General features: G+C 35.3%; 1 protein-coding gene and 1 long non-coding RNA gene across 2 annotated transcripts in view; one reads left to right on the top strand and one right to left on the bottom strand.

The window, feature by feature from the left end:
- Positions 1–10,699, top strand: part of LOC145269099 (uncharacterized) — a 113,016-nt gene extending 102,317 nt beyond the window's left edge. Inside the window, exon 2 of the mRNA XM_080124686.1 lies at positions 7,539–10,699. Within this exon, the coding sequence (XP_079980812.1) occupies positions 7,539–10,694 (3,156 nt within the window). The 3' untranslated portion in view covers positions 10,695–10,699. The remainder of the gene's footprint in view (positions 1–7,538) is intronic.
- LOC145269110 (uncharacterized) overlaps positions 1–27,108 on the bottom strand; it is a 373,031-nt gene that overhangs the window by 188,872 nt on the left and 157,051 nt on the right. The window lies entirely within an intron of this gene.

The following is a 27,108-nucleotide window of genomic DNA, read 5'->3' as shown; positions in this document are numbered from 1 at the left end:
CGAATTAAACAAATAGATATATATATATATATATATATATATATATATATATATATATATATATAAGGCTTAAGCCTGACGAATCCTAGAGTGGATGAAACGCCGAATATTCAGTGTAGCTTAATCGCCATATATATTTTATAAATTACTAACTAGCTCTACCTACGTATTAAGCACTTTTGGAGTAAATACTTAAAGTTTACGCATCAATCTATACTTTCGTATATTAATTTTATGTGAGTAAATGAAGTAGTATATATATATATATATATATATATATATATATATATATATATATATATATATATATATATGTTAAGGTTTTTTGGTTCCTTAGAAGCGCTGGCTGAGTTTGAAAAAATAAAATACGTATTACATACGTTTGAAGCCATATATAAATTTCAAACGCAATAAATGTCTGTTTATTTTGTAATAATGCGTTATTTTAGATTCAAACGTATATATATATATATATATATATATATATATATATATATATATATATATATATATATATATATGTATATATATGTGTGTGTGTGTATATATATATAAGGATAGATAGATAGATAGATAGATAGATAGATACACACATAAACACACACACATATATATATATATATATATATATATATATATATATATATATATATATATAATATAAAGCTGAACATCTGTGTGTGTGTCTGGTCACGAATAGGCTCCTATATGGTTGACTATTATAGAAAATTGATCACATATGATGATGGAAGATGTATCGAGACAAAGGAATGGGTATGTTTGATCTGGCATAATGATGATTCATTAAAATTGTGGGGTCTGCGTATGCGCCTGTTTCACAAAGTATGGAAATAAAAAATTTAAAAATAAAAAAAAACGTTTACAAGTGTTTTTGATATAGATGTACATAAAAATACTTTGATAAGTATGTTTTAACTTAAATAGGGATGGTATAATAAAATTGTTGGGTCTGTGTTCGAGCCTGACCTCCATAGTATGGAAATGGGCACAAACTTTAATAAAGACTTTTCATATCTATCTGCGTAAGTATACTTTGATAATTATGTTTCAGGTTAAAGAAATATGGTATAATAAAATTATGGGGTGTTGGTTCGCGCCTGACCTCCATAGAATGGAAATATGTTACAAAGTTTAACAAGGTTTTTTAATATAGATCCACAGAATATTGTGATAAGTGTTTCAGTGTGAACAGGTATTGTATAATAAATTATGGGGTTTATCTATTTTATTTTTACTTTCATCATATTTTGCTTTGGTTTTGATACCCTCAAATTCGAAGTTATCTCTTTACAACCCTTCCTTTTCATAACCTATCATACTTTCATAAATCAAAGTCCATTTTCTGTAGGCTTTTTTTGAACCCAGTCAACGACGGGTACATTTGCTACATCCACATACATTACTATTTCGCTGTTTCACAAGTCATCAGTGCGGCTAGACAGGCAACTGCCTCAAGCCAAGATCGAAACCCGACCGCCCAAATGACAGTAAAGGCTTCTCACCATTACGCTATACGGCTGATGCTGTGTGGGTAATGAATTAACGGTGTTTTGACATCGTCTAAATTCCTCCGTTCGATTAGTTTACACAAAGAGCGTCCGCGTCCTTAATACGCTTATGGCAATTTGTATATCACTTTCCAAAAGCTCAACCTAAGATAGGGACCATTATATATATATAGTCTTTGAAGTTTTTAACATTTGAAACCACACAAAAAATTATTTTTTATCATTCATCAAAAAAAACATCTAGTCAGTAAGTCATTTAATCACCTGCAATCACTGCATCAACTCTCAAATTTACTATAATACCAATTTTTATATTTTTTAAGGGATCATCAGTTGTTTACCATGAAACACTGTTTCGGGGATTTAAAAACAAAACAGTGTATTACATCATGGCTCCCCAGCAGTGTTGATCAAACACCACCACCCTTAATCTTAGGAAGAAGACAAGTTACAAAAATTTTTTTTCCCCAATTTCCTATTCTTAATTGTAATTACTAACCTTTTCATAGTATAAAAATGAATTTCTTACCTGTGCGATTCATCAATTTTATATACATATATATGTTTCGTTTATTTGCTTTCCCAACGAACACAAAAAGCAACCAAGAATCATAGTCCAAATAAAACAAAAAATAGTTGAAAGATAAGTTTAAAAAAAAAAAGGAAATGCTTTGGCAAACTGTTGTTTTTTTATTCAAAAAAATATCCTTGTTTTCGCACATATTCTTTTAGAAAAAATATTGCTTTCAAATATAATTAATGAGAATTTTCGTAAACAGTTTGGTGCTTCTTCATTATCATAGCGAAATTCAGCAATCAAAATACTGATTTTCAAGCGAAAGCAATAGTATCTATTGAATTTCTTTTTTTTTTTTTTTTTTTCAATTTTCACCCCAAACAAGGCACAGTGCCACTTTGAAGCAGGGGGCTACTATTAGGGAATTAATTAGCGGGGTCATTATGAAGGGAGAAGAGTAGAAAGATGTTTGTTAACATTACACTTGAACTTCTGCATATCATTGCAGTTGGGAAAGCAGAATCCCGGAAGGGAGTTCCAAAGACCCGCAGTTCTGGGGAAGAAACTATTGGAGTAAAAGGCTTTCTTGCACCTAGGGATCTCTACTGTAAAGGGATGAGACTTAGTAGCTTGTCGGGTTTGTCGGGGGTAGTTACGTCGGGGAGGTACAAGTGTTTGCAGTTCGTCAGAGCATTCACCATTGAAGTATTTGTAGAACAGGCAGAGGGATGCAACATCTCGTCGATGGGACAGAGGTTGAAGCCCAGATGACAGTTCAGGACCTATCAGGTTTGCGACTCTTTTTTGAACCCTGTCCAGGAGCGAGAGACAAGCAGCAGATGCACCAGCCCAGATGTGACAACAGTACTCCATACATGGGCGAATGGTTGCCTTATAGAGGTATAGGATACTGGCAACTTTTTTTTTTTTAAAACGATAAGGTAGAAATTAATTATTAAAGAAAAATAGTTTTCGAAGAAATTGGAATTTTTTTTAGCTATTTCCCTTGTGTTTACGTCACATGTCACGTGACAAAACAAACAGTCGAAATCATTTTTCATTGAATCATGGAAGACGTAAATAATTGTGACATAACAATTAGGCAGATAACATTGCTTATTGTTGAAATTGACAAAATGTAAGTGGTTATCATGGTTTTAATAAATTAAATACCAACTTTTCGGCTGGCCGAGTTTTTATCGGCCGACCTGTACAATGAAAATCCCATATATTTTTTTGGGGGGGTACTCTGGTACAATTTGACCTAGATTCTGGGGATTTTTTTGTCATGATGGTTCGGGCTCAATCGCCGGATTAAGCCGAGCAAAGTAACAGATGCAGACGAATTTCAAAACAAATAAACCGGAAAAAATAGAAATACAATAAATAAGAAATAACAAGAAAAGATGCATTTTGTTAATTTACTTTGATTATTTTTTTAAATGTTTTCATCGACAATAGTTGGACTTTTTTTTTTTCCAAGAAAAGATAAATTTTTTTACCGTAAATTGTTAGGTGAAAATCTTTTCAAGAAAATTTAAATATTTTGTTTTTATTTAAAAGAAAATTGGCAGTAAACGTTTATTTATTTATTGTAAACAGATTTTTTATAAGAAAAGTGTTGTGGTGGCACCCACTCATTACTATATACTGTAAATATACTGTAAATATACTTTTCCTAATACACTTCTTATTGATCTACCTTTGTTTGTTGAGTCTTCATTTGTATTGCAAATTGTAAATTGTTAGGTGAAAGTACTTCATTTGTATTGCAAATTGTAAATTGTTAGGTGAAAGTACAGAAAAGTTGTTTTTTTTTCAAGAGAATTTACAAATTAATTTTTGTCAGCACATGTTATAAAAATTTTTACCGTAAATTGTTAGGTGAAAATCTATTCAAGAAAATTTTAATATTTTGTTTTTATTTAAAAGAAAATTGGCAGTAAACGTTTATTCATTTATTGTAAACAGATTTTTTATAAGAAAAGTGTTGTGGTGGTACCCACTCATTTACATATGTGGATAATATTACACATAAATAACAAGACTCGGTTAGTCTGAGTGTGTGTTAACCAGAAGCCACCGAAGGCCGAGCCGAGAGCAGATATGTTCTCCAGCCAAGACTCTCTTACCTGACAACCATTATGTAAATATACTGTAAATATACTGTAAATGTACTTTTCCTAATACACTTCTTATTGATCTACCTTTGTTTGTTGAGTCTTCATTTGTATTGCCTTATACGTTATTTGGTTCAACCTGCAAACATAACAGTTGGCGACGAAGATGAACGTCAAACATAAAAAGATTAATGTTTTTATGAAAACTGTAAATTGTTAGGTGAAAGTACAGAAAAGTTGGGTTTTTTTTCAAGAGAATTTACAAATTAATTTTTGTCAGCAGATGTTATAAAAATAAACAAAAAAAAAATACCGACCATCATCCAAGAAATGATTTAAAAAATTATATTTTTGTAGACAAAAAAAAATGTCGATTTAGTGTTCCACCATTTGAACAACGCTGGGCTTCATCCGATGATTGCCGGTCGAGGCCTAATCATAAATTGACGGAATTGGCGAGGATTCAGGTCAAATTCCGTAAAAATACCATTCTTTTAAATTTCGTTTTTTCTTTTTTTTTTCATCTTTTAGCTGATTATTAGCGATCGCAAATAAACAAAATTAACCAAAATGCAAAAAATTCAATATTTAAAGATTTTTAAGGGGTGCTCAGTTTCTAATACAAGGTTCTAGTAAATCAATCCCCCTTATTGGGAACACTCAAGAAAAACACAGGTTCTTTTCGTTTTTTTTTTTTTAATATATTAAGCAGATTATTAATTATTTGACACTCAGCTACTAGATTCTGTCAGTTTTTTTTTATATGTCAAAAATTCAATATTTAAAGATTTTTAGGAATTGCCCAGTTTCTAATTTATATTAAGTAAGTAGATGCAGAAGTTTGTAGTTGTTTCACGATAAAACTTGTTATAACTTAAACATGTTAATTTTTGAGTAAAAATAATATTTAGATTTTGATATGAATTCATAAACTCATTTCACTCTAAATAATTTAGGTGACTGAAAGTTTCATTAGTCACTGAACAAATAAACGTCAAATTCCATTTAAAATCTTTAATTTTCTGAATAATAAAAACATGATCCACAATGGTCTAGGTGTATGAGAATTTTGGAGGACTTTTTGACACCCCTAACACAAAACTGTGAATAAAATATTTAAAAAACTCGTAATTTCTCCTTTTAAAGTGGGTTGTTTATTTTCTTTATGGAATATACTTCCAAAATAAGCTATTAAAGTTGTTTGAAAAAAAAATAGAAATATTATTTTTTATTTAAAAAAAAAAACAATATTTACAAAGTGCCGGCGCGCCTTCATGCAGCCATTACTTTACGTAATGAAATCAATTGAATTTTATTTTTTTTGCAATTTTTAGAATTAAAAATCTATCAAAATTTTTCTATTGGTTCAATTTTTACGATATTTTCAGGGTCAATGTGAAATTTCATGCTCTTTCCAATAAACCGAATATAATATTTTAGACAAACGTTTTTTTTAATTCACGCCCCCTCCCATTTTCAAGTGTCTATTAAAATTTGAATAATTAATTTACTCACCAAAGTTTTATATATCACCAATTGAAGATAAAAGATCAATAAATAAATTATTCTAATTTCAAACAAAAATAGAAGTGTTTTTTTGGAAATTCACCTGTAAATTCCAAAGTGTAAAACCTTTTTTTTTAACCACGTTGATTTTTTTAAGTGAAAGCTTATGTTATGCTTATATTGTCAAGTAAATATCGGACGCTGACGACAATTTTTTCTATTTCATTCAATGTTTTCTTTTTTTTAGATATTTAAAAAAATTCACTCGATAAAGAAAAAATAAAATATATTAATCAAAAACTCATGTATTTCATTAAGAGAATTTTTAAAAAAATCGGTAGAGTGGGTTTTTTTTTTGTTTAACGGCAAATACTTATAAGTGAATGTGTTCATTTTTCACCTAAGGAGACCCCAAAATACTAATTTTGGTTTACAGCACGCAATAGAAAGAGACATTAATTGTGGCGCTTTGAAGACACCGGAAGAGAAACGCGAAGAAAATCAGAAATTTGCTTCCCTTTATTTGAACAGTGAAAAACATCTGAGTTCGCGTTTTTTTTTTAAATCCTCGTTTAAGTATTTTATTTAAAAAGGACATATAAGTATAAATATGGATAAATTCTTAACAATAAAGAATGGAAGCACCCATTAAATAGTATTTTTATAGGTAAGTGATTTTTTGGAATTTATATATATTTTTTATAATCGAAGTAAGTAAAATTTCGTTGATTTTCTTTAAATCTTTTTTCAAGAAATCTATTTAATAAACAAATATTGCATAATTTGCTATTAAACCTATTTTTTATTTGGTCTTTGCTCATTTAATTAAAAAAATTAGGGGTGTAATTACATTTTTCAAGTAGTTATAAGCTTCGAAAGACAGTAAGTCTAAGTATTCCAGTACTTACTACGAATTTTTAATAGCGATTTCTGACAATGCTAACAATGGTCACTCTACTGTTGATATCCATTTTTGATGAATAATTGACAGGAAAGCGGTCACACGTAGTTAATTTAATTACATTTTTATCACATGATTACATTTTCAATAATCACGTTGTTAAATTTTACCAATTTAAAATTTGAGAAACATCTCTAATATACCCATACTACAAAGAAATTTTGTTTACATTAAGCGAGATACTGATGTTGACCGAAAGTTCCTTTCATTGATGTCACGTGACTAGTAAATCACCGGTGGGCGGTGATATTTCCTCAAATAAAAAAAATGGCAACATCGTTACAAAGAAAACCACCTAATTTATTAAATAAGAATTAAGTATAATGTTATAATTGAAAAGAGATGTATAAAAACACGCATGGGTACGTGAAAATACTATAACAAAATGTTGAAGCCCTCGGTTCAGTGATTACTTAGATTATTGATTACGAACAAAAAACATTTTACTGTACTGTGTGTGGATGACTATAATGCTCCCTATCTTGGTGATATACAAACTGCCATTAGCATATTAAGCGATGCTCTTTGTGTAAACAAATTGAGCTTAGGCGTTTGGACGATGTAAAACATTGTTAATTCACTACCCGCACAGCAGCAGCCGTATAGTGTAATGGTGAGAAACCTTGATTGTCGTTTGGCGGTCGGGTTTCGATCCTGGCTTGAAATAATTGCCTTTCTAGCCGCACTGATGAGCTGCGAAACAGTATTGTAGGTTGATGACTATGTATATATATATATATATATATATATAAGAGAGAGAGGGGGTCGCGATTAGTTTTTTATTAGTTTTAATGTTGTAACTGCATTTAAATTAAAAAAACGATTAACCTACGATATAATATTTAAGCTTATTTGTTTGTTTATTTTTTGCTAATGTCTTCGTTTCTTTCTGTTTTCTATTCCAGTTGCGTCCGGTGAAACAGTCGTTCTGCGTATCCCTGCGTCAGGACACCCACTGCAAAAGCCTAATCCTCTCAGTGCTAATCTACATATGCCTGGGCGCTATCTTATGGTGCCGGTGGACAGTAATAAGCGAGGAAGGGGTCAATATTTACGACGAGCTTTCTACCCAGATATCCGAAGCAACGCCGTGCAATAACGCCTACATCTACATACCCGTCGCGTTTTTTTCCATGTTGTGGCTTTTGTACCTGGTCGAGTGCTGGAACAGTCACACACGCTTCCAACTGCAGCACAAAGTCGACGGGAACATGATATACGAGAGAGTGCGAGACATGCGCGATGCTCAACCGATTGTATGGTGGAAAGCCGTCTGCTACCATTATGTGAGACGGACACGGCAGGTGACCCGATACAGGAACGGCGATGCCTTCACTACGACGCAAGTCTATTACGAAAGGGTGAATTCACATGCAGCCGGCTCTGCTTTTAACTACGCCAGCTGCGGCGTGAACGACCTGACTCGCGTCTTAGTCGGGTTGGACCGATACCCGGCTACAAAGATTCGTTTCACCAAGGGTTTCTCGTTCGCAACTCTGGAGGCGGAAGACCAGTTCGAGGAGCAGAGGTCGCAGTTCTTCGAGGACAACGAACGGCGGGACGACTATATGGAAAGCCAAGAAGGAATGGACCTCTTGAACATCCATTTTAAAGAGTACATGATTGCTTTTGCCGATCCGGACAATCTTCCCTGGTACGTGTCGCATATCATTTTCTGGATCGCGTCTCTGCTGTTCCTCACGTGGCCGCTACGTGTCATCATAGATTACAAGACAGCCTACGTACACGTGCACATCCATAAAGTGTTTGGATGCGACTGTATTGACGATCATTTAGCCAATGGATCCCAAGGCGGTGAACTGTCGCGCGTCAGCACGATGGGTAGTTCCGAAATGGAAATGACAATACGTAACAATTACTCTATAGTTCCGAGCTATTCAGAGGCTCTTCTGATCCAGTCGTCATCGGACAAATTCGCTTATTTACTCCGGCGTCCTACGCCTCCGGGCGGTATTGTGTTCAAGCCAAAACGAAGTTTAACATTCTCAAGTTTGTCCAATGCGTTAACAACGACGGGAAGTAGGAACAGTTCCTTCGTCCGTGGTTCCTGCTCTAATGGATATCTCTCCACCACGACACGTGACGCAAGACTTGGCAATTGCATCATTGCAAATCATGGAAATAGTTCACGGGGATCCATCTGCCAGCTAAACAGTAACGAAGGAGAGGAAGAATACGAAGATTGTAGTGCGTCTCCTAATGATGCTCAAGTTGTAGACGAAATTGCAATGAGATCTCCAGATAAGCGGCGTTCACAAAATAGACGTCAACGTAAAACGAGGATTCATTCTTGTTGCCCTTTCACGTATACAAAAAATAGCAGAGATCCTTCAGCCGCTAATAATAATAATAATAATAATAATAATAATAATAATAATAATAATAATAATACACAACGGCACGTGACCACATCTCCGAATAATGTTACACAGCCGCTGGATGATCCACTCCATACGCGAGAGCCCTCTGCGCGTCTTCAACTAAGGTCTCGCGATGGTCGTTGTGACCACGAACTTTATGGAAACCGGGACGATCATTTCTGCATGGTTGCAGATGCTCCAGGCGCGGCGGGTGCGGATAAGGACACAACGGCGGCGATAGCCAGTGCGACCGCCGAAATTGAAACCAACGACTACGGCCACATTTATGAAAACGCTCCGCTGACGAGGGCAAAGAATGAAAGTTGTAACAGAAGTACCTTTCACCCTTCTTGTAGACCTATCTCTAACAGCAGCATCTCCCCCGAACAATATCTCCACCCTTTTCCATCAATAAAGGTTCTGCCCCCGAATATGGCGCACAGTGAAATCAATGGCTGTAATAACATTCTGAGAAATGATGATACCAATAACACTAACATTGGTAATACACTCTTCTCAAAAGGAGATATAATTACTGGCAATCACACTAACCTTAAGCTAAATCCTAATCCTTATGAAAACCATAATCATAATCATAATCTTAATTTTAATCCTAATCCAATATACACAAATATTACTTGCACATTCCAAAGCGCAGGTACTGCCACTATTTCTAGTGACATAATATGTTGTTCCAGCGGAGGCAGCTGTCTACATACATCTCAGATATCTCAAGGGGAAGAGTTTCAAACCGACAATGAATCCTCGATCGAAGTGCCACACCAAGAACGGGCGAACCCTGATAATACGGGCACGATAACGGTGATTGTAAGAGATGAGACTCCAAGAAAACATTCCTCGGTGGAAGTGATCCACAATTCTGCATTAACACAACGAAACCAACAATTAACTTTGCGTCCATATCTTTCCTTAAACAAACCAAACAACAGCAGCAGCAGCAACAGCAGCAGTCGCCCAGGTTTAAATAACGGCGACAGTGACATCAAAGGCAGCTACGTCGGAGGAAGACCTAATTATCTTGCTACCTGCAATGCAGATAGCAACGGTGGTGCTGGTTGCTCTGTGGGAGATTGTAACGTTGTCGGCGCATGTTCTGATAATACCAACGTCGAGGGATTAAATTCCTCGGGTCCGAACGCTGACCAAGTCGAGCGCTCTAAACCCTGCCATCTATGGGAGAACAACGGAAGACGACAATTTCTCCAGAAAGATAGAAACTTTACATGTAATATAGACATTGAAACTGACAGTACCCCGTCTTCGTCCAGGTCAAGTATGTGCGAACAAGCAGCATCGACCATTCCCAAATACCATCATGATCATATCAGGGAAAGTTGGCTGGGACGATGCCACCAACACGGAAACAGCGATTATAAAAGCACAGCGACATCATCCTCATCATTAGGGCGCCAAGCGTCGGCAACGAATTTACACGATGAGCCGGACCCGCCACCTAGTTACGAAGATGCGATCTGGATGCGAAGGTTCACGTCCAGAAATTGCCTTCGTGATGATGAGGATAATGATGATGATAATTATCATCCTCATCATCATCATCATCATCATCATCGTCACCGTTCCAATTCGTTTTCTCAGGACTCTACATCAAGGAACCAGCGTCCACACAAAACAATAAAGTTAATGGAGACATCTATCTGACAAAATTGACTCACGATTTCTGTATACACAAACACACACGTATGTTAAGTGTATATATATATATATATATATATATATATATATATATCGTGAAAATTGTAATTAGTAAAAACCTGAAAAGAGTGCTCAATACTATTGCAGAGCAAACATATATATTTTTTATTACCGTTCCATCTGCTTAGTTACAAATGTTTCGATTGTGGAATCGCATCAACGATCCAGTAACTTCATCAAACTTTACAGAAATGTTTATTATGATTAGGAAAAACGATACTATTTTTTATTTATTTATTTTTTTGTACTCCTTCTAATATTGTTTTTTTCTAATCATAATAATTATTTCTGTAAAGTTTGATGAAGTTATTGGATCGTTGATACGATTCGGTAACCGAAACATATGTAACCAAGTAGATATAACGGTAATAATAATAATAATAATAATAATAATAATAATATATATATATATATATATATATATATATATATATATTCAGGCAAATAGCTTGCTTTATTATTCTTTTTTTTTTTGATTTTCCGTATAATCTTTTTTTAACGCCAAAATCGAACATATTATACGAAAAATCAAAAAAGAAAAAAAAAAAAAGAATCATAAAACAAGGTATCTCCGTTGCATTTAATGTTTGTCTTAATGAAAAAAATGCTGCCTAAATATACCAATATATATATATATATATATATATATATATATATATATATATATATATATATATATATATAAACACTATATATACGTATTTCAAAGGCGTACCAGTGGTTTCATTGCGTTCACTGGTGCGCCTTTGAAATATGTATATATATAGTGTTGAAATATATATTCTACCTTCAGCTCTCACATACACGATCGAGCACTTTATTGAATTTTTTTCATCGCCTCCTGACACGATATATATATATATATATACAAACACATACACATACACACACGTGTGTATGTGTGTGTGTGTGTGTGTGTGTGTGAAGTTAGTTGGTTAGAACCCCAGAGGAATGCTCAATTATTGACAAAATTTAAAAATCAGAACGTTCTATTTATTTATATATGTATTACAGAAGATCTACATAAAAAAAAGGACAAAATGGCTCTTTACTTTTTTTTAGATTTTAAACTGACGGTACTGATGTTAACTTGATCTTCTGTGATACATATGTAAATAAAGATATATATATATATATATATATATATATATATATATATATATATATATATATATATATATATATATATATATACTTATCCACGGACATTGTTCCGCTGTATCACAGTTAATCAGTTTGATTAGACGAGCATCCGCTCCAAGCTGGTATCGAACCTACAATGGTGATTTTAGTTACGCGACTACGAGGCGGGTGTTGCTGGCAAGTGATATTTCAATGCGTTCATATAAATAGCCACTGGGCAGTGTTCCATTTATTTGTATACAAAGAGCTTTACATTACGCTAATATATATATATATATATATATATATATATATATATGCTTTCAATAAGTTTCCAGATATTTTTTGTACAGGCATTTAAAATTATTGTATTTATTTGCTTCCCCACCAAAGCAAATTAGGCACAAGGCCGTTTTTAATGTGGGGTAAAAACCCAGCTCCCCTAAAAGTAGGCAAAAAGGGGGGCACTCTGGTTACCAAAAAATAATAATTGTCCCAGTATAGAGGGTTTCCCCTCCATTGACTCGTACAAATTATCCTAAGTGCAGCATCTGCAGAACAGATACTACACTTTGAGGTATTTATTTGCTCCCCCACTGAGCAAATTAGGCACAAGGCCGATTTTTAATGTGAGGAGTGAAGGGGAAATGGGGACCAACTCCCCGGGGAGTAGGGGAGCTGGATAGTGACAATTTGTATGAAGGGTTGCCCCTACATTGACCAAAGTTTTATCTGTGGGGTCGCCCCCACTTAGGGTCTTTGCTTGCAGTATCTGTTCCGACAGATACTACACTTTGATCCCGGCTCAAAGGCCAAGAACATCAGAAAAAAGGCAACCCTCTTTTATTGTAGACTCTTGAAAATTCAGTGCTATACATCTAATGAGATTACTGACCAAATTTTATGGTTTTAGGTTCAAATGAACAGCTACAGCAGGAATTGGAATACATCCTACTAAAGCCTGATTGTCGCAGCTAGTGAATTTTAAAAAATGCAACCTGGACGTGAGGACACTTCAGAAGAACGATATGCAATAAATTTCTGTTTTAAACTTGAAAAAATGCCACAGAAACATATGGAATGCTTTAGACTGTTTTGGGACCATATTGCATGAATCGAGCATCAGTTTTTGGGTGACATAAGAGATTCAAGGAAGGCAGGCACTCTGTGAGGGATGATGAAAGGTGTGGGTGGAGTCAGGAAGTCAGAACACCTGAGTTGATTGGCCAAATAAAGAATTTCATGGATAACACCGTCGTGTGTCTATAAAGACAATAAGTGCACAGTTTGATGTCAGTGCGGGAACTGTACATACAATTATTCGCAAGGAACTGAGGGTGCAGAAAATTTGCACGAAGTTTTTTCCAAGAGTACTCAGAGGGAATCAGACTATTTAACCAAGATGGGCATCAAGACAGTTCCTTCCCCTTCCTATAGACGAAACCTTTCTTTCTGTGACTGTTACTCTAAGCTCAAGGGAACTCTCTTCCGTCTGCCTGTTTCCCACCTGACTACAACTTGGATGTCTTCAAGTCCAACATAAACAAATTCCTGATGAATCACCCCCTTAAGCAAGACGCTTTATCAAATCTCCATTACTAACGATTACTACGATACTATCCCATTGATTACTGTACACGCAATAACCCTTATCCCCGAGTGGCTTCCGGGCCTTAATAAGTGGTGACTTTCGCGTAAAAAAACCTAGAGGCCGTCGTTTTGAGACAATTGAGGAGATTAAAGAGGTTGTGATGAGGGTCATTGGCACGTTCACACAAGAGGTCTCTCGTGGGGTCTTCTAGAAGTTGTTGGAATGGTACAAGTGCATTACAGCCGGAGGAGATTACTTCAAAGTGGACTAGGGTTTCACATGTTTATTATCAATAAAAGGGCCCACACGAAAAAATCTGGAAACTTATTCAAGGCGCCTCGTATATATATATATATATATATATATATATATATATATATATATATATATATATATATATATATATGAACTCATTACGTTTTTATTGTGCTCATTGGCTTCCTCTCTTTGTTTTGTTTTGTTTTTATTGTTAATTAATGTACAGTTTGAAAAGAAAGGAAAGTTTGTTCCACATACATACACAACCATCTGTTTGATTTTTGCCTTATATATATATATATATATATACACATATATATATATATATATATATATATATATATATATATATATATATATATATATATATATAACGCTGCACAAAGTTGAAAATTCCAGTTTTGCTCAACGGTTTCATTTTTTATCATTTTTTGATAAAGAGTGGGGGACCACTCGATATATTAAAGTTATTCTAACACTTGTTATCCTGTACTTTTTATGTGTTTCATCAGGTTTTTCTTTTATTTGTAAAATGTGAAGTTTATGTTTATTATTAGACCCAAGAAGTTGACTATATATATATATATATATATATATATATATATATATATATATATATATATATATATATATATATTACTTGTTTATTGTTATATAAACATGCTCACATCCCGCTGCTACAAATAGCCACTTGTTTCAATCAAACAACAGATATCATCAGGCAGCGACTTGACTATTCAAAAGTTCAATGAATAATTATTCATTCATCTGTTATTTGTAGCAGCGGGATGTGAGCATGTTTATATAACAATAAACAAGTATAATCAGCTCTTTTTATTGAGCACTATCTAACAACCTCGTTGAATTCATTAGTCCATTACTTTTGAATATAAAAACCCCCGAGTATATATATATATATATATATATATATATATATATATATATATATATATATATATATATATATATATTGAGATTGTCGGACTGACCTCCTCATCTTGGTTGTTATAATCACAACGTTTCGCCCGTTTTGCCCTCCGGCCTTCATCAGGTGTTTTGTATCGAACTGGGGAACCGTTTGTTAGGAGTCTCGAACCCAACCCTTTATTATTATTACGCGGGTACCGTGTTCGAACTCCAGCTAGGCTCTGGAACCACTCGGCCATATGTCACTAGTGACATATGGCCGAGTCGTCCTAGACGTTGTATCAAAGTTTACAGTTACCCAAAGGTGCTGAGTTCAATCCTGAACGAAGGCAGTGAAAAAGTAACATTCAAAACAGAGAATCAGCAACTATGTCCCAGAGCCTAGCTGGAGTCCGAACACGGTACCCCCGTAATAATAATAAAGAGTTGGGTTCGAGACTCCTAACAAACGGTTCCCCAGTTCGATACAAAAAAACTGATGAAGGCCGGAGGGCAAAACGGCCGAAACATTGTGACTATAACAACCAAGATGAGGAAGTCAGTCCGACAATCTCAATCAATGAAAACACCTCATCTCTAAAATACAGACTATATATATATATATATATATATATATATATATATATATATATATATATATATATATATATATATATACTGTGTAAGCAAAAAAAAAGACTTCAAAACAACGTGTTGGTGGCAACAAAAATGTATTTCAATTTACGTTACAATTGTTTCCATGTCCAGTTCGACAATTTCAAGCATTATGTCGTTTGAAAATTTTCAAAACCAGCATTTCTTCAGACTTTATGAATAAGCACACTTTTGGCAATGGAGCATTTTTTGAAGAAAGGGAAGGGAGGGGAAATCCCTAGATAGAAAGGCATGCGAGAAACATCTACCTTTGTTGTGGTTACAGAAAATCCCATTTAAATATTAATATATCGCCTGATTTGAAAAGAAAGGAAAGTTTGTTTCGCATACATCCCATTTAAATATTAATATATCGTCTAATTTTCGTATCCTTATTTAAGAGCAGAGTCATCACAAGTTGCTACAGAGAGCCCTAAGCCATTAAAAATTTTTTTTTAATATACATCCCATTCGTTGGGTTCCTAAATTAGATCTTCTTATTTCTTTGTTTCCCAATACTTAATTATGTATGTATGTATGTATGTATGTATGTATGTATGTATGTATGTATGTATGTATGTATGCGAAACAAACTTTCCTTTCTTTTCAAATCAGGCGATATATTAATATTTAAATGGGATTTTCTGTAACCACAACAAAGGTAGATGTTTTCCGTAAGTCAATCACTTGGACATGGATCTAACTTACTAACTTAAGTTGAGCCCAAAACAATAAATTTTAAGGGGTCATAATAGGGGTCAAAGTTAAAAAAATGGACTTTTTTTTTGCTCAGCATACATCTCCAAACACCGGGGCAACGCCGGGCACCCATTGCTAGTATAATAATATACATAAACCACCAGAAAACGCACCCAAGCGCAGAAATTAGGAACTCGTGATTTCTGGAAAATCTACAACAGTGTTATAAATAATGGGCAATCAACAATTCCCCCACTATCCAACAATCATGAGGTTATTTGCTTCAATTTTCCTCAAACTCTATTTTGAACGCAGCAAACCACTTCCTCCCTGATTTTCCTTTGCAGACAGAAACCACACTAGATGATCTGAAAATCACCCCTTCTCAAGTACATGATATAATAAAAAAAACAAACAAGATATCTCAAAAGCATGTGGACCTGATCTTATCCCGACTGTGCTATTAAAAAAATGCTCTGCTGAGATTGCTCCAGTACTACCCAAACTTTATAACGAATCATGCTTTCTTGACTGCTGGAAAACTGCTTCTGTAGTACTCGTTTACAATAATTCTGGCGAAAGAAATGACCCATTAAATTATTATTTGAGTCCATGATTAATTAAGCTCTAGTCCACCACCTTATAGTTGCTAAACTTCTGTCCGACCATCAATATGGATTTAGGCAAGCCAGTTCTACTGCAAATATCCTAAATGTAATCTCAGGACTATATACCATGCACTGGATAAGGCAGATGAGAAGAGGACAGTAGCTCTACATATATATATATAAGACTTTTGGCAAGGTATGGCACGATGGTCTTCTCAGGAAAATCAGATCCTATGGTATTACTGGACGAATAACTAGCATAATTAATTTTTTCCTAAATAAGAGAAGACTCCAGGTTGTCCTTGATGGTCGTACGTCATAACAATACGACATAAATGCGGGTGTACCTCAGGGATTGATCCTTAGACCTTTATTATTATTAATATTCATAAATGACCTCACTGATAAAATTGTCTCTGAGATGGGCATATTTACTCATGACACCATGCTCTATAATAGGCATAAGGGGATACAACAATTCAACACATATCCAATGCAATGACAGAAACGATAAAGGAATACCTCCAGTCTGTAGTGGAATGGAGACAAAAATGGATGGTAACGTTCAATGCTATCAAAACTAAGTTCGTTTTCTTTAATAATTACAAGAAACCTTCTCAACTACTAATAGCTATGGCTAACAATAAATTACCTGAAAATACTTCTTTCAAACTCCTATGCTTAACGTTCACAGGGAATATGCGTTGAAACAAATACATTGAGAGCATTGCCAAGGCTGCTGCGAAGACGATGGCCTTTCTCTCTATCTTACGCCTGAAAGTATCCTGTAACTTTATAAGGCTACCATTCGTCCATTGTTGTCACATCTGGGCTGGTGCATCTGCTACTAGCCTCTCACTCCTGGATAGGGCTCAAAAGAGAGTCGCTGATAGTAGCCCCCTACATCAAAGTGACAGTGTGTCTTGTTTGGGATGAAAATGTAAAACAAATAATTTTCCATGTATATATATATATATATATATATATATATATATATATATATATATATATATATATATATATATATATATATACACTGCGTGTCAAATTATTAATGAAATGATAACATTTTTCTACCAGTTTCAGAAACTTACCGATCGTTTCGTATCAAAAGCTTCGGAAACGTTGGCAATGCTGAGCTACGCATACTGTGAATTTTTCGTACTGTTCCGCGCAATGTAAACAACTTACCATCGTAATTGCTGGATCCACTTTGAGGTGTGTCAAATTATTAACAAGGCAGTTTTTTTTTTCGTCAATAAAATGGGCCGTAAAGGATAGGAAGTTACCATCAAACTGTAAAGAACTTTGACAAGGGCCCTACAAAGGTACTTAAGAGAGTTGATAAACGTAAATCTAGAGTTGTTTCACGCCATTCTCTATACCAAATTAAACGTGAAGTTGTTAAGAATTCTGGGCAGACAAATCGAGAAGTCTTTGACCAAGATGGATTGAAGAATGTCTCAAAAACGTACTCGCTGTCGCCTTCTGAAAGAAATGACACAGTCTCTTAAAACTGTAGAAAAGCCTTCATTAAAGGAACACCACATACAAAACCGATTGAAATGGGCAGAGGACAACATGAAAACGGATTTTTCCAAAGTTTTGTTCACGGATGAAGTGCGTGTCACTCTTGATGGCCCAGATGGCTGGAGCAAAGGATGGGTCCTAGATGGACGATATTGTCATCAGCGTGTAAGGTGCCAACAAGGTAGTGGTGGGATAATGATTTGGGCTGGGATTATCGGAGGTATTTTAGTTGGCCCATGGAGAGCCCCAGAAAGTGCAAAAATGACGACAAATGCTTATATAGCTTTTCTGAAGGAGCACTTTGAATTATGACTGAAGAAGCAAAGGTTGACGTTCAGAAGAACCAGTATTTTTATGCAGGATAATGCTCCCTCGCATGCAGCAAACAAAAGCAAAAAGTATTTGCAACAACTGGGGTTCTCTGGGGGACGGAAGATGGAGTGGTCTGCGAATTCACCAGATTTTAACTCAACTGAGAACCTTTGGAGCATCATGAAGCGACGCCTTTATGCAAGTGGACCTCAATGTAAGAGCAAAGATGAGTTGCGGGATGCTCTCCAAGAGGCATCGCGAGGAAAAAATGTTGACGAAATCACAAATTTGACTAATTCTGTGGACCAACATCTTTTACAAGTCATTCATAAAAAAGAATAGCATATCGCCTACTAATTATGTCAACGTAGAAATTGCTATGTAGTTATTGTGTTCTAAGCATTTTTTTCTAGTTCATTTAATGTTTGAAAATCATTTCAATAAACAAGTTATGGGTATACTGTGTTTTTTTCTCAACCTCGTTAATAACTTGACACACTGAAATCAACAGATATTCTTGTCTTCTGCCCTAGTTTCGCTAATACTGCTTTAAATACTTTTATTATTTGACTGGAGTAGCTAAATAGTATTGTAAACAGTTTCTCAAAGTTTCATGGATTTTTATTCACTCGTTCCTTAAATATTTAAAAAAAAATTAAACTCGTTAATAATTTGATACGCAATGCATATATATATATATATATATATATATATATATATATATATATATATATATATATATATATATATTTAAATCCCCGAAACAGTGTTTCATGGTAAACAACTGATGATCCCTTGAAAAATAAATTATTGGTACTATAGTAAATTCGAGAGCGGTTGATGCAGTGATTGCAGGTGATTAAATGACTTACTGACTAACGAATGATAAAAACTATTCTTTTGTATAGTTTTAAAGGTTAAAAACTTCAAAGACTATATATATATATATATATATATATATATATAGCATAGCATAGCATAGTATAGTATAATATAGTATAGTATAGTATAATGTAGTATAATAATTCTCCAAGTTACAAATATCAAGTTTTCTCAGTTTGTTATTTATTACTTTTCAAAAGTTATCAATTACAATAGTGTTTCGTATTGCAACTAACAAGTCTAAAAAATGTTGTTATTGCTGCATATTTAGTCATGCACTCTTCAGATGTTTACGTTAAAAATTATAAAAATACTATTTTAACAACTTACATGGCTCATGTAACCAACACAGTTTGCTGTTCCTTCTTAGTTTCAAAGATTATCAAATTTCAAGTTATTATTTAATCCACCTTTTTTTTGCAAACATATAAAAAGTATAATTCGGAAAATAATTTTACCAAATTATTGACAAAAATTTCCGCCCGGGATACAAATTTAGGAAAATTATTAACAAAAACACCATAAAATTATCATTTTCTACATCAAATAACTTAACTAAAACAATAATAAATTCCAACAACGCAAAAGTAAATAAAATCGTTGACAACAGTGATAATGAAATGCAGGAAGCTAATAGAAGAAAAAAATGTAACTGTAGAAATCCTGTGGAATGCCCACTAGTTGTATATAAATGTGAAGTTTTTTGCAGAAAGTAATACTAACACATACCCTGGAGCCGCTGACTGCCTGTTTAAAGATAGATGGCGCAACCACTTAACATTATTCAAGTTAACCACGGAAAATGAAAACAGTATGGTGAATTACCAATGATGAAAACAGCAATAATAAAAGTATTGGCAATAATGGAACTAATAAGAATAATAAAAAGAAAAATAGCAAAAAACTCAACTGCCTTGGGAACTCAGAAAAAATAAAACTGCCGTTCTTTTTCAATTATGAAGATTATGGTCATGCTGAATGTATTTTAACTTATATTAATTATTTTCGTATTATTATTATTATTATTATTATTATTATTATTATTATTATTAAAATAATATTATAATATTATAGTAATATTATAATATAATAATATGCACGAGAGAAAACGTACGTACAGAAATCTAAGACAATGGCTGAATCATTAGAAAATTACCTCCAGACCGTAGTGGAATGGGGACGTAAATGGATGGTAACATTTTATGCTAGTAATGTTAGTTTAATTAATTATTATCGATCTATCTGTCTATCTATCTATTTGTCTATCTGTCCAGTGATATTGTTAAAATAGTTTATATCGGGACTTATTTATTGTTTAAAGAATAAAGTGTAGCAATGGGTTTTAGCTGAGGATGTTTACATAAATAACAGCAATAATAAAAAAGCATTCGCAATAATGGAACCGATAGGAATAATAGAAAGAAGAAAAAAAGAAAAACTCAACTGCCTTAGTTTATTGGGTAAGAGAACTCAGAAAAAATAAAACTGAATCTACTATTATATGAAAGTCTTTATAGGCTCCGAAACGGCTAAGCCTGTGTTTTGCAAATTTCACACAACGATAATTTATATGTCTGGCAGTGTTCTTAGATATGTTTTGTACAGAAATTCATCCGATAAGTATCGAAAATCGAACAAATCCGATCCTAAAAATAGTTTTTCTATTTTATAGATAAAAAAAATTTGCAGGGTAATATTTAACGTTACACCGGTCGAGGGAGATAATTCTCCACAAATTAAGTCAGATTTAATTCTCATAAAATTATTTCACATGAAAAAAAAAAAAAAAAAACAGAACTATTGTCATCGGCAGATATAGTTCAGTGGTAGAGTATTCGACTGTAGATTGAATGGCTCCCTTATTCAAGCACGGGTGTGCCTCACCATTTTATTCTTATTAAAAAATTTTTTTTATAATGTACGTACTTGTCACTGCATGAAGATGTTATATTCCAAAAATCACGTAAATCGATCAAGTAGGTTTTTTTTTATTTAAGAAAATAAAATATTATCGCACGGTTTATCGAAGATTTGCTCCACGCCATCTTGTTTGAGTGTTAACGACACTGGCGACACCTGCCGCAATCCAGAGATTCTGCAATCTGTAATGAATAATGTTTTGGAAAGAGCACAAAATATGAGAGGCTGAAAATGAATTTTGCATTTTTTTTTAAGTATAGCATTGAGCAATGTACGCAAGTTGTAAAATCGTTTTAAGTCAAGTTCAAGATATTAATTCATGGACACATGTATTTGCACAGAATGATGGCAAAAAACACTCGATTCCAACCACCATATCCTAGTCCTTACAAAATGCCAAAGAAATATCCTAAGTACAGGGTGCCTAAAAAGTCGCTGAAAGATTGAAAATCTTTGTTATTTTATCGTTAGTGAGTATTTTTTTTTCTCTATTTCAGATATTTTACGGATAATATTTTGGAAATTAATTCTAGATAAGTATTGCATTGAACAACGTACGCAAGTTGTGAAATTGCTTTACCAAAATCAGAGTCAAGTTCAGTGACTTTTGGGACCCCCTGTATTTTGTATGAGTATCTTGTGTAGGAGACGGGGAGTCTCGTCGTGGGCGACGAAGCGTTTCACTGAAGAACCACGGCAACACACAGTGAACCAACAAACAATGACAGCCACGGCGCGAAGGTAACTAACAAAGCTCAGCTGACTGCACGAATAGAAACGGAACCCAACGGTCACTGTACTGATCGCCACGAACGTCAGAACCCGACTGCCTCGCACCTCCAATGGACCGATTTTTATTCCTCAAGATGGCCTAGCTAATTTGCATCCCTGCGAGATCTCGCGCGATCCTGCGAGATTCCGTCTCTAATAAAAGCAGGCAGGCGCCATCTTGAAACTCTTTCGTCCGCTGCCCCGACCACAGGATCAGCCACCACCCCACACGCCAGGCACACACGGACCCTCTTGCGCCGAGGGATACGGTTAGTCTCACAGTAATTGACATAAATAGCAGACGTGACTCAGTCAGCGTAGATCAACAGGGCAATTTTGGATAATGAGGTCATTTAATTAATTATGTTTACCTTAATGTCACAGATTTTGTGTCCGTGTGTTCGCTATGTATGGAAATGTAATTCCCACACTTCTTATCGCTTACTCTACAGTTAAAACGTTTAGAGTTTACTCTTTTCATTGATCATAAACGATTATCAGATGTCTTATTTTCTAAGCCTGGACGACATTTACTCAGAGAGAAGTCCGTCAGGTCAAGTAATGTTTTTTTTTTTCTCAAACAAAATCCGCCAAATGAGTAAAAGAAAGTTGAAGACGATGCAGATTTATTTGATAAAAAAAAGAAGAAAATCCAACGAGACATTTTTTTTTATTTTTATGCTATCTCAAGCAGGAATGACAATTCTTCTCTCTCTAAAAGAAATTCCGTATAAATTATCTTTGCTTCTAAAAAAAAATAGTCTTACCTCAAAGTAAGTTTTGCCTCTTTCTGCATCTTTTCTTATCTTTTGATTCTATTCTTTCTCTCTCCTGAACTTTAAGGTTCACTAGAAGGGGACATTTTTTGGCAGTCAAAATACAGTCTTTTATACGGTTTATGACGAGATGGAAGTTTCATTCTATATTCATAAACTTTATTTGTTATCTTCGTTAGTAGCTTTATTACAAGAGTACTAGAGAGAAACGTGTTAGTAAGAGGATCATAGATAGAAACGTATTAGTATGATGAGTTCATTGTTCGTACGCGCACGTGTATTTATAGAAGTCGTGAAGAGTTCGTTGTGTGGGAACAAAGATTAAATATCCGAAAATTAGATATAGATCAAGCCTGTTTAAGGAGAAAAAAAGAGGCAAATGTTCTCGTGTGAAGATAGAATGTTCGTTTGGGTTCAGCACGTGAAAGCAAGTAGGAGTTTGAAGAGATATAGCTAGCTCGTTGTACTCGCATCCTGCCTGGGTCAGCAGCCCCAGGGGAAGTCTGCTCCCAGGCAGTGTCAGGATCCGTAAAGGAATTAATAATTTCAGATTTCGTCTTTTATATACTCTGTCACGTGATAGAGAGCTGGCTTGTGATTGGACAAGCCAGGGAGAAATGGATTTCAAATCTCTAAGTTGTGAGAAGTAGCCTGCCTGTTTGTAGCGGCTGCTACAGGTTAAAAGGTGAACTTCAGACGTTATTATTATTCCCCCCTCTCCCCTCTCAATTTATTTTCCCCTCCTTAAATAAAACTTTATAATTATTTCAAGTGGTTCTTACTTCCACTTCTTTCTCTTTGTCTTACTTGTAAATGGTTTTTACATGTTCTAGTTTTTTAAATACGTCTAGGAGTTAAGATAAAAATGAAATGTAATAAGTCTTCAGACGTACCTCTCCACCGTACTGTATATCGATACTCTATGGCTGACTGGGATAGCTTCCGTACATTCATATCTGACCTACCTCTGCATTCCATGTTTAAAAAGGATGTGTCCTCTATAGTATCAGACCTGACGGAATGGTTAATTATAGGTATAGACCGATTCATACCATCGAAAAAATTCCAACAAAAACATAACAGCCAGCCATGGTTCTCCCCTGAATGTGCTGCTGCCATCGCGTACAGAAATCACTTTTTCAATAGCTACCAAAGTAATAGATGTACTGAGACTAAAGCTGCTTTCAGGACTGCCAGCAACCACTGTAAAAGAGTAATAAAACATGCAAGAGAGCTATATGTTCAGTCTGTTAAATCCAAAGTAGCTGAGCAGCGGCTTGGTTCCCACCAGTTCTGGCAAATAGCAAACAGGATCTTGAACAGAAGTGTGCGTTCTATCCCAACTATCATCAATGGACCTGAGGTCATCTCGTCAGCATCAGACAAGGCCAGACTATTTGCCAAGAACTTTGCAGCTAATTCTACCCTATGCGACAATAACCATCAACTCCCTGTATTTCCTCCTATAACAGACAACACGCTATGCAACATACAAATATCTGTGCATGAGGTCGCCAAGCTAATCAAGAACCTTGATTCCAGTAAAGCAACTGGCCCTGATGGCATTCCAGTTATAGTGCTGAAAAAGCTTAAACCAGAACTTGCTCCCATACATACGGACAAATTCGAATGTTTTAAAAATGTTAAAAACTGTTGGCCTCTGATTTCTGCCCATCAACCACTACTCTTATGAACCTATCGGAGAGAAATGATTTAATGATTGAGAACACATTTCCAGTAATATCGTAGCTGGAAATCTTGTGAAGTAGACCCTTATGCCATACCTTATCGAAGGCCTTAGATATGTCAAGAGCAATTGCCCTGGAAAGGAAACCTTTGTCAAGAGATTCACTAATCCTGTGTGATATAACCGTTAGCACATCTGCTGTAGATCTTGCAGAGCGGAAACCATATTGCATGTCACTAAGAAGGTTGTTTCTGTTGAGGTGGTTGACTACTTCTTTATTTAATATGGATTCCAACAACTTACACATGCCACACAGGAGACTTATTGGTCTGTACTCAGAGGGGGATGACTTTTCACCTGAATTCTTAAATACAGGGCATACTGATGAGGTTTTCCAGGGTGTTGGAAAGCACTTCTCCTTAAGGCAACGCTTAAACAGTTTTGTAAGTATGGGAGCAAGTTCTGGTTGGAGCTTTTTCAGCACTATAACTGGAATGCCATCAGGGCCAGTTGCTTTACTGGAATCAAGGTTCTTGATTAGCTTGGCGACCTCACGCATAGATATTTGTATGTTGCATAGCGTGTTGTCTGTTATAGGAGGAAATACAGGGAGTTGATGGTTATTGTCGCATAGGGTAGAATTAGCTGCAAAGTTCTTGGCAAATAGTCTGGCCTTGTCTGATGCTGACGAGATGACCTCAGGTCCATTGATGATAGTTGGGATAGAACGCACACTTCTGTTCAAGATCCTGTTTGCTATTTGCCAGAACTGGTGGGAACCAAGCCGCTGCTCAGCTACTTTGGATTTAACAGACTGAACATATAGCTCTCTTGCATGTTTTATTACTCTTTTACAGTGGTTGCTGGCAGTCCTGAAAGCAGCTTTAGTCTCAGTACATCTATTACTTTGGTAGCTATGGAAAAAGTGATTTCTGTACGCGATGGCAGCAGCACATTCAGGGGAGAACCATGGCTGGCTGTTGGGTTTTTGTTGGAATTTTTTCGATGGTATGAATCGGTCTATGCCTATAATTAACCATTCCGTCAGGTCTGATACTATAGAGGACACATCCTTTTTAAACATGGAATGCAGAGGTAGGTCAGATATGAATGTACAGAAGCTATCCCAGTCAGCCATAGAGTATCGATATGCAGTACGGTGGAGAGGTACGTCTGAAGACTTATTACATTTCATTTTTATCTTAACTGCTACAACAGTGTGGTCAGAGGATCCCAGAGGAGATAGAACGGAACATGAACACAGCTCAGGGGAAGTTGTGAGGAAAAGGTCTAGAAGGCTTGCATATTGACCGGGTGTATCAGGCACACGGGTGGGTTCGTGAACAATCTGAGTGAGGTCATAGGCAATGGCAAAATCATGACAAAACCTCCCCTCGTCATCGGTTTTATTTGAGTGGGTCAGCCATTCCACGTTATGGACATTGAAGTCACCGCAAATGTGAATGTTAGCCGAAGGACGAGCAGACAGGATGTGGTCAATTTATTCAGAAATGCTCTTAAAGATAGTAACTCCACTGTTGTGGGGGCGATAGAGGGCAAATATAAATGCAGTGGTGTAAGCAAGTGCAACCCGAAAACACATATAAGGTAAATTAGGGTCTTCACTCGAGATATCTCTACCACATGGAAAGCCATCTTTGATGTAGGCACATATTCCATGTCCATGGAGATCTTGGGGGGTCAGATTTAGATTTTGATGGAGTAACCTTTAATTATGAATTCGTCTAGAGAAGTGGTTGGCCCAATGCCAGTTTCACTTAGAAAGAATAGGTCCGGTTTAGTCTCCTGTAATTGTGTTTCAACCTCTGGAAGGTTGGAATGTAGACCGCTGATGTTGGAGAAGGAGACCTGGCAGTAGGGGTCTACGTTGGTGGATGGGATTCTAGGTTTATTCGTGTTTCTTTTTTGGAGATTTGTCATGATTGAGGTTTTAGGGTTTGTGGAGCAGATCGGTAGACTTGGTTGGAGCAGGACAGAGAGGGAAAATAAGAGAGAAAAAGACAAGAATTTTTTTGTGGCACATGATAAGGTAAAGCCGTAACAATTACCCACTAGTATGGCATCGAGAGGCCCTACCAGAAACTACTGTATGGTCCAGAATCCATTCACCAAATGGTAATACAGCAGCCCCGGTACTTTGCACCTGCTGATAGGACAGCCTCCTTAGTGGTTAATCCAAGGTTCGGGTCCCTGACTATCAGGCGGGTAACGTCAGCCCAGATGAAACGTTTACCTCCAGCACCCTTACTAGTGACATGACCACAAGGATAGACATAGAAATAGAAATTTTCCGACATCTCAGGCTACTCTTTACAAAGTACTACCGACCTGGAAAACAGCTTTTTCTTCCCCCTTTGTCAGAAAAATCACTCATTGGAAATGGGGACTGAAGGACAAAAAAGGAGAAGCGAGAGTTACTGGAGCTGCTGATAACACATCCACATGCATTATCTACTCTCCATTGAAAAAAAAAATAAAAAAATAAAATAAATAAATAAATAAACTAAAATAAAAAATAAAATAATGAAAAAAAAAAGGTGAGAAGGACTTATTAATATCTACTTAGTATAAGCCCTTTACCCATTCACGGCTTGGGATAGTACTTGAAGATAGTCTCCCCTCC

This window comes from Euprymna scolopes, chromosome 45 (assembly GCF_053919585.1).
Source record: "Euprymna scolopes isolate OS-2025 chromosome 45, ASM5391958v1, whole genome shotgun sequence".
In the NCBI taxonomy this organism is placed as follows: domain Eukaryota; kingdom Metazoa; phylum Mollusca; class Cephalopoda; order Sepiida; family Sepiolidae; genus Euprymna; species Euprymna scolopes.
Note: the sequence above shows the minus strand (reverse complement) of the source record. Positions and strands in the feature narration are given on the sequence as shown.